Genomic DNA, 17,669 nt, shown 5'->3' on the forward strand with positions numbered 1-17,669 from the left:
TTAATCCCGCTTGCGTTTAGATGTGAGGACGGAGGCAAAACCCTGGATAGTGATCCGAGCGCTATATCTTGGGGGTTCCCACACCATGATTCCGAAGGGCAACATCTCCATGGGGATGTGTCGGGTTGGCAGTTGAACCGACAATGTGATATCACAGCTAGTAGGGCAGGCATTCATCATATGCATTTTCTACGTGCTTGTATGTTTTGCCGACTTGATATTGTTTTCCCTATCCGTTAAACATATCTAATTGCTACTTGTATTAATTGCTGTATATGCCTCTACTTGTGTTTTACTTGTATTATATATACTTGTGCTTTACTGGAGTTGAGGAGGTTCGGAAGGCGATGGTGATGGGATCGCTTAGCGGAGCAGTTGGTGAAGGCTGTGGGATAGCGGTGGTTGATTAGAGTAGAAATTTTCTAAGATAGATTACCCTTTTATGGTACTATGGCTTAAGTTGTATTAAGGAATTACATATTATGCTGTTTTATTTTAGAATGCTTTAAACTTGAATCTTGTGATGATATAGAGTCTAGGATTGCCTTTGGCGTCTTGGGATCTTATATCCTACATCACTGGGAGCCGTTACCATACTGAGAACCTTTGATTCTCATACCATATCCTGTTGAGTTTTTCAGGTGCAGGTCGCAACCCACCTTGGTAAGTTGTCTGATTGGTGACAGGAGCGGAGGATCTGGATTATCTTTTGGAGTCCTTTGATTTATTATATATATGTCTCTCACTTTTGTATTTTGCTTTGGCCTAGAGGCTTGTATTGAGAGAACAAAACTTGTATAAACTGTTTTTACTGTCTGGTTTCATACATGGTCTGTATATGGCTAGTCAGCTTAAACTTCACGAGTCGTGACTAGTGTCTTATGCTTCAGGTCAGTAGCTTCGTTAGTAAGTTTTGCGCTTTTGAAATCCTGTTTTTGAGCTATGTTCTTCATCGGGCTTCTAGCTATTATTACTTCCTTCTATATAATATATGTATAAGTTTATAACTGTCGTAACCTTTGATTAACCTTTGCTTTACGACGCGAGATAAGGTTTAGGCTAATTAGGGTGTTACAAAAGAATTTATGTGTTTTTTACTTTTTTATGTGTTTCTCTTCAAGTATTTTTATCTTTATCGTAAAAGAAAAAAAAAACTTATGTTCAGGTAAAAATTTATATGGTTTGTTAAAAAAAAAATTATATATTTACCTTAAAAATTTTATGTGTTCTTGATAAAAAAGAATTTGTGTTTATCATTAAAAGTATTTAATTCCTATTTTCTCCTAAAAAGTTTTTCTTACATTCGAAAATTGTCCATATATGTCACAAATTTTCTATGAACATATAAATTAAAGTTTTTCTTTGCTTTCTTTGTTTCTTTTAAAAATTTTGTGTTTACGTTAAAAAAAATGTTTGAATTTCTGTTTCAAAATCTTTGTATTTATTGTTAAAATATTTCTATGTCATTTTTCAGTGTTTTTTTTTTTAAATTATGTGTTTATTATAAAAAAAACATTTATGTATTTACGTAAAAGGTTTTCTATTTTTTGCTTCTTATGCATTTTTCTTCTTCCTCATTTTCTCTTCGGTTTCTTTCATTTTTCGATCTTCTTTCTTTTAAAATTTTTAAAAATATAAAAAGAAAAAAAGAAAGAAAATAAAAAAAAGTAAAAGGAATAAAAATAAAACACATAAATAGAAGAAGAAAGAGAAAATTAAACACGAAAAAATTAAATAAAAAAAAAGAAAAAAAGAAGACAACACAAGAAAAATAAGGAAAAAGAAGGTACGTAAACTTTTTTTTTTAAAAAAACGAATATATCAAAACGTTGTTAATATAAAGATTTGTTCATCTTAAATTTTTTTTATTTATGTTATGTTATGTACTATGTACGGTTTTCTTTTCTTCTTTTTTAATATCTTAGAGAGCATTGAATTTATTCCTGGGACAGAATTTCTCATGGATTTGTTTTTTAATTATTATTATTTTAAAAAATGTCATGCCTAGTCAACTTTTTGTGATTAAACGAATAAGCAAAAAGGCCATGCGCATATATAAAATCAGCTGCATAATAAGTTTATGCATTGCATGCATTTACATTATTCAACAAAATTCTCAGAATTTATGCGATTCTTAGTTTCTTACTAAGCCGTCATATCACAGAACCTTTAATTAAGAAGTTCTTTCTTGATAAGGACTCCAACAAAAAAAAAAAACCACTAACTTCTTATTAACCTCTCCTGAAATCTAGCGAATATTACAAACTCTTGGTTTGTCTTTTCTGTTTCTCACACATAAAATGTCACGACATTCAATTACTTGTAATCTTATGTACATGAGACACGTTTTTTTAGTGTTATACAATCTACACCTCACAAAATCATGTGAGCTGTTTTAAGCAACATCAGATTCTGGAATCATATCACTATCTGATATACCTTGAACCAATTCCTTCAATTGGTATAATGCTTCTGGTTTGTCCTTAAATATACTAGGCATAAAGATAGTATGCTCATATCTTAGAGAAAATGATTGATCAACTGATCAACGTAAATGATCATGGAGACATTCATAAGCTCTTTTCGGCTTCAACTTTCAATCATCTAACAAATGCTTGTAATGTAAGATTAGAGAAAAAAACACCTTCGACATATATACGACGAATGTTAGAAGGTTATCAGAATTTATTTTTTTTGCCAACAGTTAGCCATTAATATTTAAAAATATAGAATAAAATATATTATTGAATTACTAAACTAAAAAAATTAAATTTATGACTAAAAGTGATAACAAAAAATAATGAATTCTTATAACATTCTAACATTTCTTTTATATATATATTAAGCATCCCATTTTCCAATCAACATGTGAAATTTCCGTCACACAAGATAAGGAAACTAACACCACACAATTAAGCCCCATTTGATAATTTTCTCATGACAAAGAATCTAAGAATATGGAGAGATATAAATATAGTTAATATATAATTTTTTAAAAAAGTTATAGAATCAAACAAAATTTTTTTGCAAATTAATGGCTAAATTAATCCCTAAAAAATATATTGTTCTCTAAATTCTTTTCGAAAAAATTTTATTAATCAAATTAGCCCTTCAAAGTTTATAAATTAATCACATTTGTCCTTCCGCCACTTCATTCCATTAACAATTTCGATAAAAAATTGATAATGTGGAATATTCACTGACAACATACACGATACTTGACATGTCTAATTCAACTTTGGCGATTTTATTAATCAAATTATTCTTTCAAAAATTATAAATTATTTACATTTGTCCTTCTGTCACTCCATTAATAATTTCTGCTAACGATTGATAATGTGAAATGTTAACTGACAGTATACATAATACCTGACATGTCTAATTTGATGTTGACAAGATATGTTTATGAAAATCTATCAATTTAATCACTTTTTTCAATTAGATAAACTCTAATCCAGATATAATCTAAGGACTAAATTGATATATTTTTATAAACATATTTATCAAGTGTCTAATTAGACATGCTAAGTATTATATATACTATCAATTAACATTCTATATCATCAATCGTTGGTAAAAACTGTTAATGGAACGGCGAAAGAACAAACATGATTAATTTGTAATTTTTAAATAACTAATTTTATTAATAAAATTTTTCAAAGACGAATTTTGAGAACCACCCACATCTTTTATAAACTAATTTGATCATTAATCCATCCCATTTGATTATTTTATTTTATTTTGGTCTAGGACTAGAATATTTTCAGCGAATACTAATATGCTTTAGCAAGAAAAAGAAGTACAATGCTTTCTGAAAATTAACTTACTATTTAAAAAACCAAAAAAACAAAACACTCTAAATCCTAAACTTTAATTAATAGAGGGATACACATTCTCAATCATATGTGCCAACTTTGCGTTGGTAAATTTGTCCAAATTTTTATACTCCGAAAACTTGGAGAAAATGCAAATAGACACAATTTTTCTATTTTATCTTTTTCTCAATGTCTTTATATTTCTATTCTAAAATACTTACCAGTTACCAAACACATTTTTAGTGGTTAGTACACTCTTTGAGCAGCCAAATCACACAAACATTCTTTTTTCTCTTTCTATTCAATCCCAAATCCAGTTGAAAATGAAGAAATGGAATTTAAAAATGGTTGTAAAAGCTATACTCTACACTATTTCCTTTCCTATTGACATTTTTAAAAGAAAATTTTTCACAAGTTGATGAATTATGAATGCTATAGAATATGGAATGTGCTACCCTGCAGCTAATAGCCAAAGCATAATAAGTGATGATATGGAAATGGGTATCCAGCCCAAGTAGGCTAATGCGACCGAAATCTGATACTTCTGGCATTCCTCTCCGAACTGGCAGTGTCCGAGGTCATGAAAGTACAAAACTGTGATACCCGCCGAGGACGACGCAGCAGCCAGAGATAGAATCGCCGTTACCTGTTGATAGTAGTCAATTACACTTTGTTATAGATAAATCAGAGGTCTTGAGTTTTATGTAGAAAATATATTAGGAAGAGTGTGAAGGTTTATTGGTGAAGCTAACCCAATCTCCAACTACAAAGAGGCTAACCAACACAGGGTTGTGAAGGACCTTGTTCCTTGCTAATGCATAGGCATCCATTGAAGCAAGCACAAAACTCCAAATGAATTGTAATCCCATTGAAGCTATCAAGTAACTGCAAAATCAACAAAAAAGACCGTGGGCATAAATGACCAAGGTGACTAAATTTCCTTCTTTTACTACCATGTTCATAGTAACATATTTCATGAGATTTTTAATCATCTCATCTGAGTTCATTTTGAACAAAATTCCATTTTCAGTTCAATCATCCAGTGCATAGAGTACCAAATGTCACAGGTATTTTCATTTAAGCATACACTAATTTAAGAAGCAGAGCTTAAAATTTAGTTGCAGCTTCATGATCATAATTCTAAGTTGTAATGATATACATAAAAGTAACATTTAAAAAAATGCCTTTGCACACGGGATAGCTACAGAAAAAAAGGTAGGATCATAGTGAACTTGTCCACTGAAGAATTTGACCAAATTAATTGCCAATACTGAGTAATTTGTTGCAACAAAACGGATACATAGTTTCGATTGTTCAGCTTTAGTGTTTCAAACAAACTCATAAACTCAGCTTATGTAAGTGTTAACAAGGCGGACAGAGAACCGAACCTAACGTAAGAATCAGATGTAACATGAAGAGGTCCTGAAACATTTATGTAACCTATTGTGGTTGAGTAAGTGGTCACATGGAAATAGTTCAAAGTTCAAACATCAAGATTTGTTTTGGTATAAACATGTGCACCAATCAACATAACAGACATGATTTCCACTTCTTAGTTTGGAGTGATTTAAGAAAGAAATACTCAGTGAGTAATGTTTTACCAGAATACTTTCAACAATTAATGTATAATTCTGAATTCTTCTTTGCAGCCATGAATGAATATCCTTTTGAATCCTTCCTTCTAATCAGAGTTTTTTCTTTACTTAATTCTTATGAAAATCTATGTTAACAAGCTAGAGATGCATTGAATTCAGGCTGGTCAAAACTGCAATCTTTTCTAAAAGAATTTATTTGTTTGTTTGATAAAACAGGTCAAAACTATCATTCACATCTATTGTATCTAAAACATGTTTAAGACTGATTTCACACATGCATACATGAATATATGGAACTCAAAACATAACAAACAGTTGGATAAAATAAGACCAGTGTCAATGTGTCTTAAGATTATGAACAATCCAGTAGCAAATCACAGCAAGAGAGATACAAATGCATGAGAAATTTCAAGAAAAGAAAAAGAAACATCTTGAATTACCAAAAGGCAGTGAAATTAAAGAAACTGGGTGTGGTGGCCATGGCCGCAATTGACCCAGCAGCAAAGATGAACTGTGACATCCTCAAAGCCAAACCAAGTAAAGTGCCTGGTGTCCCTGGAAAATTCTTCATCTTTTTCTCTATCCAAATCACAAGGATATTCTGAGATTCCTAATAATCGGAAGCTAAAGATGAAGAATAATAAGCATCTTCAGATTTGGGCCAGAATTGCAGAAAAAACAAAAACATCACCTTGGAAAGAACCCAAAGACCATCAACGTCAACAACTAACAACTCCAAGAACACAAGAAAAACATAAAAACAATGCCACGAAATGAAGACCCAGAGAGAAAAAGGTTACAAATTTGGGGATAATAAAGGGAAATGGAATCTGGGGTTAGAAGATCAAAACCAGCAAAGGAGAATGAAAAAAAAGTATATCAAGGAGAAAATAATAATTCTTAAAAAAAAGGGGGCATTTACATTAAAAGGTGTATGCGTTAAGGTTTGTTTAGCAATTAGCAATAGTTAATGGTGTGACTCAATAGAACAACAAAGGTTGCTTGCAAATGCATGCTAATCAAGATTATGTCACCTTCCTTTGTTTTTCAGTTTTGTGACACAGTGAATGGTGACTGGTGAGTGACCCCAAAGGCACCACGTGTTCCAAAATGGCGTGCATGTTAGTCCATGGAAGTTTGTGGACCAAGCTCCCTACATTCATTCAAATGCAGCCTTACTTTCACATCATTTCGTACTTGATACCATTATTTTAAGCTATTCTTGATGGCTACATTAACCATTGTCAACCAAGCCCACCAAAATTAACTTAATGTATTTAACGTTTCCTATTTTGGGTGATTTCTTACTTTTATTTTTAATTTGACAAAAACTATGAGAAATCAAACAACATTGTTTAAAGAGAAGTTTTGTGATTTGTAACTATCAATTAGTTATTATTGGTGTTTTTAATGGTATAAAATTTAGAGATCACTCAGATAAAGACGTCTAAAACGTCTTTTTTTAAAGATATTTTCATGTTGTGTTTTAATTGATTTCTGTCTAATTTATTTAGTGCTCCTCATCACATATTATTAAATTCTTCAAAAGATTTTCTTTCCAAAAACAATAAAAAACATTTAATTTGGACTAAAACAAAAAAAAGGTAATAGATTAATTATTAGATCTTTTTAAAAGATAATTTACATAAAAAATATATCACATTCATCAATATTGTAACGACCCAATTCCCAGTAAGTCATGATCATACCAGAAATCAAGTGTCACCAACTTGTTCACATGAAACCTTTACTACGTATTATTAAACCTGTAATCGGGTTAGCGTACTATCGAGTTTTGGATAAACTTTTATAAGAAAACTTGTAAGGACAACTAATTAAACATACACAAGCATAAGCATACAACATATATATATATATATATATATATATATATATATATATATATATATATATATCCTGAGTTAGCATACAATCCTTCAGAAATACTATTATGTACAACCCAACACTCCGGGTCCTGGTCCATATAGAAAACCTCTAAACTGGCACCCGAACTAGCCTAGTCCACTATGTACACCCTACTCCCTCAGTGAGTCTGACCAAAAGTGAGAGATTAACATAAAGGCTAGGCTAACACAAAAAAAACTATCAAAAGGCACAACCGCATCTCCCAGGACTCAGTTGTCATCGTTAGAGGAGATCACAACCACATCAGAACACTCCTCAGGATCTTCGTCCTTGTCATCGGAAATCTCTATAATCTCAGGAAGGGCACTGGCACTCGTGCTACTGGTCTGACCAGCACTCGCCGGTCCACTAATAGAGGCGGTGAGCGGCTCCTCAGAAGATGGCTCGGATGAAGATACTGAGATCTGCTCCACGGGGATGTCCTCCTCCGGTACAGGCTCTGGAAAATGCTCCTCCATGGGCTCAGGCTCAGGGTCCGCCTGATCCGCAGGTTGATCAGGATGCTGGTGAGACACCGGCCCATCATCAAACGGGTGAAATGGAGCATCCGGGTGGAGCCACTGCAGTGGGAACTCATAGGGCATGTCAGGGTTAAACTGTGGAGTGTCAATCGGGTGATGGAAAGGATGATCACGCAGAATGTACATACGAGTCCTAATCTCCGCAGCTACTACATAAAACCTATGCTGTACAATATCCTCGTATATATAGGGAGGGTCCATCTCGTAAAATATAACTCCAGTCTCCATCTGAAGGAGAGGAAGAGAAGGGGTAAGAACTGGGAGGTTCTTAGTAGGGTCGAGGGTGGTTAGTTTAGTCAGGATTACCACAGTTCAAGTAATTCACAACGAAATATCTAGTCACCACAATTCAGAATAACATTAAAGAATGTATAAACACGAGAAGACAATCGCAAACAATTTCACAATGCCAAGTAAAATGCAAATGCGCAACAAGAATGATGCATGTCTATTCCTAACGCAGGCCATGAGCTCATGTGTCGGTTGCCTACCCGCTTCCGACATTACCCGGGCACGAGTCCCATATATGGTTTTCCAGATGCATCAGTGTGCTTATAAGTCGTACGGCTAGGCCGCATACAGTGTGACTTTCCAAATCAATAAGCGTACATCTGGAAAACAGTTCTCAATGTGTGGGCGTCCCCACTTTACATTTGGCACTAAGGCCCAAACAATGTCACATCTGCTCTCCTGTGGCAGTAATTTTTGAATAAAAACTCAAAATAGCATTTTCCTTTCAAAACTTAGTTTATAATAATAGACATAACCTCAGTCTTTTTATAAAAATATAACGACATCCTTTAAAATAAAATTTCCAAACTAATATCTTGTCCTTCAACGAGACCGAAAACCTGTTTTATTTTTATCAAAATATTAACTTAAAAATTTATCCATTCTCGAGCTGACTAAACACAACTTCATCAAAATATCAATATATCAACAAAATTCAATATGAAATGCAATCAAATTTCAATAACACTCAATCCAAACATCAATTTACTTTCAAATATCATTTAGTCGGTGAAAATTTATCAAAACCCTACCTTCGTACGTAATCGAAATACTCGAAACTCTAGAGAAACTTTCTGACCGTGCTGCTGAAGGGAAAAATATCCGGAATCCTCCGTGCCTCCTAGAACTCCAGTTGGCCAAGCTCAAGGGGTAGGAGAGCTACGTCACCGTCGATTTCCACCGGACAAAAGTAACGCCAACACGTAGAGGAGGAAGATACGAACACTTTTACCGGATTAGATTTTTTATTGGAGTTGCGGATCACAAGTAATCGAAGTTGGAAACTCACGGTTCCATGGTTTCGTTCTCTTCTCTCTCTCACGGTGTTTCTCTCTCTCTTTTTTTTCTTTCGTTCATTCGGTGATATGAAAGAGATGAATGTGATTAAAGGCTAAGGGTATTGAATGAGAATTTTGTGATACTAAAACTCATTAGGTGTCAAAGTGTTATATATATATATACAAGCCACGTTTTCTTTCTTTTTATTTCTTAATTGACTTGTTCATGATTTAAAAGAAAGAATGGATTAGTGCTGAAGCATTTATTAAGAAAAGGGTTAGGTGTCATGAAAAAGGACATACCTCATTGGTTTTATATATATATAAAAGAAAGAAGTATCTAATAATAATAATAATAATAATAATAATAATAATAATAATAATAATAACTATAAAAGATTAACTTAATTTTTGCCTATCAAAATAGTTTTTAATAAATAGTTCAAACTGATAAAATAAGTTATATTTAAATTAAACTTCAATAATCATAAAATTTTATTTAATTATCTTTGTTAAAAAAAATAGATTTCTTAAAAACAAAATCTCAATATAATATGATAACTTATAAATAACTAATTACTTAATTTTCAAAAAAAATTCGAGATGTTATATCCTACCCACTTTACAAAAATTTTCGTCCTCGAAAATTGCTATAAACGAAAATTTGAATCCTAAAAGGAAATTTTTCCCTCAACATTTCCTTTACCTGTAAGCAGGTGCGAGTAAACGGTTCTTATCTTATTTTCTAGTCCTCATGTATGTTGTGTGTCCTCATCTCGTCTCAACTTACGTATAGCAGTTAAAGAAATACAAGAATGTGACACACCAGAAACATAAAGTGCAGTTAAGGAGCGAGTCTTAACACAATACTGACCTTGGGTCAGGGAGTTCGAGTATGAGCATCTTCAGTCATCATTGTAAATACTCTTCCTGGCTGCTGAGATTTAGCTGAATCTTGAGCAATCTTCTTCTCACAATTCCTCGCCATGTGTCCAAGCATACCACAAAAATAACAAACGCTCGAACCCAATCGACATGAATTCCTACCATGGTTCTTCCCACACTGATTACAAACAAGGTTTGTTAGTGCTGGCTGTGGTCACTTTCCAGTATCTCGTCCTTGCCTATCGATATTGTCACGAGCAGGAAGATTACTAACTTGCTGATTCCCATAAGAAAGTGTCCTATTCATTTTAAAGTTCCTTCCCTGAGGGGCTATATACCGATTAAAATTTTTCGGAGGTAATTCTTGACGACTTATCTTTGCTGCCGCCACCTTCTTGGTACAGTCTTCCACCAACTGACTCCTATTGACAGGCTCTGCAAAATTCGTATTTGCAGTGGTACCAACGAGTGCATTAGTTCTTCGCAGAGTCCTCCTTCGTACTTCAAACACTTCCATTCCTCAAAATCATCTGGGTTTCCCTGACAGATCTTAGTGAATCGGCACAAATCCTCAAATTTCCGAGTATATTCTGCTACTGACATATTCCCCTGCGTCAACTGCATCAGTTCCATTTTTTTAGCATCACGAATAGTTCTAGGGAAGTACTTTTTGTAAAATTCCTCCTTAAAAGTATCCCAGTCAATCTCTTCCACCACCTGCCGTAACAAGCGTTGCACTCCATCCCACCAGTGTTCAGCTTCTCCCTCCAGCATATAAGTTGCAAATTCCACGTACTGTCTTTCTGGTACATGTTGCGCTCGCAATGACTTCTCAATACCACGGAACCAATTGTCAGCTTCAGTTGCAACAAGCGTCCCCTTAAACTTGGGCGGATTTACCTTCAGAAAGGTTGCCAGTGTCATAGGGTTATCGTGGTTTCCGACACCTTCATTATCATTACCGTCTCCACCACGCTCACTATTGCGTCCTCCGTTACGATCTCCGTTCCTCTCCCCTAAACGGTCAATTGCTCGTGTAGTAGCAGTTGCCGCTTCACGCACAGCCTCAGCCATGGTGTTCATTGCAGCTATAAAAGCATCTGCACCCCTCGTCGGTTCCTCTGCATGGTTTGCACCATGCCTACCACGTCCTCGTCCCCGTGCAGCCATCAAGATTCTGTGCACACCCAACATGTAATATTAAGATGATCAGTCTTAACATTTCAGGCAAAGTGTGAATAGTCTCTAAAATGGAAACACAGTGACAATCATGCAATTCATATCACAACGATATCCTATGTGCATAAGACACAACTCAGAGAATGCAATGAAGCATGATTCAGTCCATATCCCCAGGCTTTAATAGGAACGAACTGCTTTGATACCAAGTCGTAACGACCCAATCCCCAATAAGTCATGATCATACCAGAAATCAAGTGTCACCAACTTGTTCACATGAAACCTTTACTATGTATTATTAAGCCTGTAATCGGGTTAGAATACTATCGAGTTTTGGATAAACTTTTATAAGAAAACTTGCAAGGACAACAAATTAAACATACACAAACATAAGCATACACGTACTATCGTACATACATATATATATATATATATATATATATATATATATATATATACCTGAGTTAGCATACAACCCTTCAGAAATACTATTATGTACAACCCAACACTCCGAGTCCTGGTCCATATAGAAAACCCCTAAACTGGCCCCCGAACTAGCCTAGTCCACTATGTACACCCTACTCCCTCAGTAAGTCTGACCAAAAGTGAGAGATTAACACAAAGGCTAGGCTAACACAAAAAAAAACTATCAAAAGGCACAACCGCAGCTCCCAGGACTCAGCTGTCATCGTCAGAGGAGATCACAACCACATCAGAACACTCCTCAAGATCCTCGTCCTCGTCATCGAAAATCTCTATAATCTCGGGAGGGGCACTGGCACTCGTGCTACTGGTCTGACCAGCACTCGCCAGTCCACTAATAGAGGCGGTGAGCGGCTCCTCAGAAGATGGCTCGGATGAAGATACTGAGATCTGCTCCACGGGGATGTCCTCCTCCGGTACAGGCTCTGGAAAATGCTCCTCCATGGGCTCAGGCTCAGGGTCCGCCTGATCCGCAGGCTGATCGGGATGCTGGTGAGGCACCGACCCATCATGAAACGGGTGAAATGGAGCATCCGGGTGGAGCCACTGCAGTGGGAACTCATAGGGCATGTCGGGGTTAAACTGTGGAGTGTCAATCGGGTGATGGAAAGGATGATCACGCAGAATGTACATACGAGTCCTAATCTCCACAGCTACTACATAAAACCTATGCTGTACAATATCCTCGTATATATAGGGAGGGTTCATCTCGTAAAATATAACTCCAGTCTCCATCTGAAGGGGAGAAAGAGAAGGGGTAAGAACTGGGGGTTTTTAGTAGGGTCGAGGGTGGTTAGTTTAGTCAGGATTACCACAGTTCAAGTAATTCACAACAAAATATCTAGTCACCACAATTCAGAATAACATTAAAGAATGTATAAACACGAGAAGACAATCACAAACAATTTCACAATGTCTGGTAAAATGCAAATGCGCAACAAGAATGATGCATGCCTATTCCTAACGCAGGCCATGAGCTCATGTGTCGGCTGCCTACCCGCTCCCGATATTACTCAGGCACGGGTCCCAGATATGGTTTTCCAGATGCATCAGTGTGCTTATAAGTCGTACGGCTAGGCCGCATACAATGTGACTTTCCAAATCAATAAGCGTACATCTGGAAAACAGTTCTCAATGTGTGGGCGTCCCCACTTTACATTTGGCACTAAGGCCCAAACAATGTCACATCTGCTCTCTTGTGGCAGTAATTTTTGAATAAAAACTCAAAATAGCATTTTTCTTTCAAAACTTAGTTTATAATAATAAACATAACCTCAGTATTTTTATAAAAATATGACGACATCCTTTAAAATAAAATTTCCAAACTAATATCTTGTCCTTCAACGAGACCGAAAACCTGTTTTATTTTTATCAAAATATTAACTTAAAAATTTATCCATTCTCGAGCTGACTAAACACAACTTCATCAAAATATCAATATATCAACAAAATTCAATATGAAATGCAATCAAATTTCAATAACACTCAATCCAAACATCAATTTACTTTCAAATATCATTTAGTCGGTGAAAATTTATCAAAACCCTACCTTCGTACGTAATCAAAATACTCGAAACTCTAGAGAAACTTTCTGACCGTGCTGCTGAAGGGAAAAACATCCGAAATCCTCCGTGCCTCCTAGAACTCCAGTTGGCCAAGCTCAAGGGGTAAGGGAGCTACGTCACCGTCGATTTTCACCGGACAAAAGTAACGCCAACATGTAGAGGAGGAAGATACGAACACTTTTACCGGATTAGATTTTTTATTGGAGTTGCGGATCGCAAGTAATCGAAGTTGGAAACTCACGGTTCTATGGTTTCATTCTCTTCTCTCTCTCACGGTGTTTCTCTCTCTCTTTCTTTTTCTTTCGTTCATTTGGTGATATGAAAGAGATGAATGTGATTAAAGGCTAAGGGTATTGAATGAGAATTTTGTGATACTAAAACTCATTAGGTGTCAAAGTGTTATATATATACAAGCCATGTTTCCTTTCTTTTTGTTTCTTAATTGACTTGTTCATGATTTAAAAGAAAGAATGGATTAGTGCTGAAGTATTTATTAAGAAAAGGGTTAGGTGTCATGTAAAAGGACATACCTCATTGGTTTTATATATATATATATATATATATATATATATATATATATAAAGAAAGAAGTAACTAATAATAATAATAATAATAATAATAATAATAATAATAATAATAATAATAATGATAATAACTATAAAAGATTAACTTAATTTTTGCCTATCAAAATAGTTTTTAATAAATAGTTCAAACTAATAAAATAAATTATATTTAAATTAAACTTCAATAATCATAAAATTTTATTTAATTATCTTTGTTAAAAAAAATAGATTTCTTAAAAACAAAATCTCAATATAATATAATAACTTATAAATAACTAATTACTTAATTTTCAAAAAAAAATCCGAGATGTTATAAATATATATATAAGTCAGCCTCTTAAAATTTTTATAAATAAAAAATAATTAATTTATATTCGTACAATATATAAAATAATTACTATATTATTATTATATTATAGATTAAGATTCACTAATTAAAATTTTCTTTTTAATTTTAATATAAGCATTTGAAATAAATAAAATTTTTATAACTAAATATAGTGTAACAAAATATATATAATATTAATTAGTTCTTAAAAAATTCTAAAAAAAATAATTTCTTTTATTTTAGTAAAATAACTATTTATTAAAGTAGACAAATTAATTATTTTCTTCTCATATACAATTTTTTTAAGACATAAAATTATTTAATTAGGACATTGGTTAAGATAATTAAAGTCACTATTTCATTAAATTTTTAATTTAAAGAAAAATCCTAGTTAATTTTGGTATAGAAATTTCGAATTTGAAAACATTGATAAAAATTATGTTGAATTTTGATTTATTTGATTCTCATTTAAATTAATCACTTCATAAGTTAAAGTTCTGTTTTGAAATTATATTCGAGTTTAATCTGATTATTAAAGTTTCAATTTACTTAGTTTGATTTTTTAACTTAAGTATCCGTGACTCATATTAGGGTTTTAAGTGTTTAGTTGAAAAAAATAAGGTAAAAAATTTTAATTGTCACATCAAATAGTCGCTAGAATGTATAATGTAGCAGTCGTTAGTCCATCTCAGCATGTCGTTAACAATTTTGTGAGACAGTAACAAAAATAAGATTAGGAACCAATGTGAGTCATAACTATTAAGTTGGGAGACTAAATTGAGTAAATCAAAATTTTTGAAATTAGATTGAAACATAGTTGTTAGAACCGAACCAGTGATCGAACCGGTCAACCTACTAGTTCACTGATTTATTGGTTCAACCGATAAATCACTGGTTGAACAGATAAAACCGGTCTCACGTAAATATAAAATATAAAATAGTTAAAAACTTAAAATTAAAATTTGAAATACATATCTTCACTAACATTTTATGAAAAATCAAGTCTCAACTTCTAAAAATAACTAATATAAAAAAACTATAAAATTTTAATACTACAATAGTATCTTATTTTGACACAATAAAAAAATAATTAATTCACAAAGCCTATCATCTAACTATAATATTAGTAGATTTTAACACTAACATCAAAACAAATAACCTTAATCACAATACTAGCAATAAAATAGATCAAGTAAATTAATAAATTTTTAGTGAAATTTATATTTATATTAATAATGGTATATAATTAAAATATAATTAATTTTAAAAATAGAAAAAACAAAAATTAAATTAAATTAGATATTTATGTATACTATATAATTAGTATTTGTCAAATATAATACTTAGAAGTGCAATGGCTAAGTGGCAAGTAGATGTTGCTTTTGCTACAAGGTTCTTGGTTCGAGACCTTGTGGAGACATTTAAAAAAAAATTTCAAGCATACCAGTTCGGTTAGACCGGTTTGCACCGGTTTTTACCGGTTCATGCCGGTTTTATTCCTTAAACGGTCCAAGGAGTAAATCGAATCGGACTCTAGTTCGGTTCTAGTCCGGTTAGTTTTTCGGTCGAACCAGCTGATCCAATTCGGTTTTTACAACTATAGATTGAAATACGAATATAATTTCAGAAACCAATACGTATTATCTCTTTGTTGACAATTAAGTTGTTTTAATGGTAATTAAGATCTAATAATGGTTTATAATAAAAGAAGCATTCTTTTGAAACAATGAACCTATAGTAGTAGTTAGGGGTGTTCATAGATTAGATCATATCCATTAGGGGTGTTCAAATCCAAACCGATCTAAATTAAATCGCTCATCCAATCCAATCTAAACCAAAAATCGATTAAAACCGCACTAATTCGGATTTGATTGGATTCTATTTTTTTGCAAACCGCTGAATTGGATCGGATTTCGGATCTATTTTTCATAACCGATCCAATCCAATCCAAACCGCACAATGTGCTATAATATTATTATTTTATTATTATATTTATAATTATACTTATATCATGTTCAATTTGTTATCCATTTTTCTATTATTCATGTATTATTATTATTTAATAAATATTTTATGTTCAAAATATTATTTATTTATTTATTTTAACTAACTTATAATTTTATTTTTATTGTTATGTTATCATTGGTTTTTTAAGATATTGTTAAGACTTGTTATGTCATTGTTGATTATTTAAAATTTGATGTTGAGACTTGTTATATGTATTTAAATTTTTTTATTTAAAAACCGTAAATCCAAACCGATCCAAACCACTTGTAATCGGATCAGATCGGATCGGATTTCCAAAAAAAGTTCATCCAATCCAAACCACACCGCATATGAATTAAGCGTTCGGATCAGATGACTTTTTCTCTTAAAACCGAACCAAATCGCACCACGAACACCCCTAATATCCATATAAATCTACAGTATTTATCCGTATCTGATTGGATTTAATCGGATCCACACTCTAATCATATAGAAGTAAATATGTTTAAAAAAGTAAACAAAAAAAATTATTGACTTTCTTTATAAAAATAAACTTTTTTAATATTTTTTAATTTATGGATATATTTGATATATAATCTAAACATAAAAAGTACGAATATCGGATTTGATCTAATGAGTTTAGTGCGGATTGGATCGAAATTTCAGTCATATCCCATCTGTAAACACCCTTAGCAATAATAACTAAAAAATTATAATGATTATATTTTTAACTAAGAGGAAATGTCAAAAAAAAGTACTAAATACAAGAACATTTAATCAAATATTAAAAGAAACTTTTACTTTAAAACAGTTGGACTATTTTTGCTCATATATAATAATAATAATAATAATAATAATAATAATAATAATAATAATAATAATAATAATAATAATAATATGATAATTGTTTTATATATCACATAAATATAAAAGTTTTTTTCTATGATCTTAAGAAAGGTTTTGTAAGTCCCTAACTTTGTTATCGATTTTTGTAGTGTTAGTCATCGTATTATCAATTTGATTCATATATAATTCGGATGATAAATTATTTGGTGACGTGCTTCCTTTTTTACTGTGATATACTTGTTTATTATTATTATTATTATTATTATTATTATTATATTATTATTATTATTATTATTATTATTATTATTATTATTATTATTATTATTATTATTATTATTATTATTAGGGATAAGTATTGTTTTGGTCCCTGATGTTGAGGGTCAGAATCAAAACCGTCCCTTATGTAATTTTTGATTTAGAATTGTCTTTAATGTTGTATTTGATTTTAAAATTATCCTTTTAAATATTTTTTTTCTAAATGACAAAAATACTCCTTTTTTTCGCCATTTCATTCTTCTTGTTCTTCTTCCTCCAGGAGAACAAATTCTGTTCTTGTTCTTCTTCTTCCAGAAGAAGAAATTCTTCCATTAACAAACTCAAAACTTCAAATCTTAATACAGTTAACAAAATCCAATTACAAGAATTAAAAATACCCATTTTTTTCACCATTTCATTCTTCTTGTTCTTC

At 32.3% G+C, this 17,669-nt stretch overlaps 1 protein-coding gene across 1 annotated transcript; it reads right to left on the reverse strand.

Annotated features, from left to right (window-relative positions):
- Positions 1-3,955: 3,955 nt before the first annotated feature.
- On the reverse strand, positions 3,956-6,391 carry LOC130948068 (CASP-like protein 5B3). The gene is made up of 3 exons (XM_057876773.1): positions 5,851-6,391; positions 4,568-4,700; positions 3,956-4,461 (listed from the first exon to the last, which is right to left on the reverse strand). Exons 1-3 carry the CDS (start codon positions 5,979-5,981, stop codon positions 4,267-4,269), a joined length of 459 nt encoding a protein of 152 aa, XP_057732756.1. The 5' UTR covers positions 5,982-6,391; the 3' UTR covers positions 3,956-4,266.
- Between the last annotated feature and the right edge of the window lie 11,278 nt (positions 6,392-17,669).

Source organism: Arachis stenosperma, chromosome 9 (genome assembly GCF_014773155.1).
Source record: "Arachis stenosperma cultivar V10309 chromosome 9, arast.V10309.gnm1.PFL2, whole genome shotgun sequence".
NCBI lineage: Eukaryota > Viridiplantae > Streptophyta > Magnoliopsida > Fabales > Fabaceae > Arachis > Arachis stenosperma.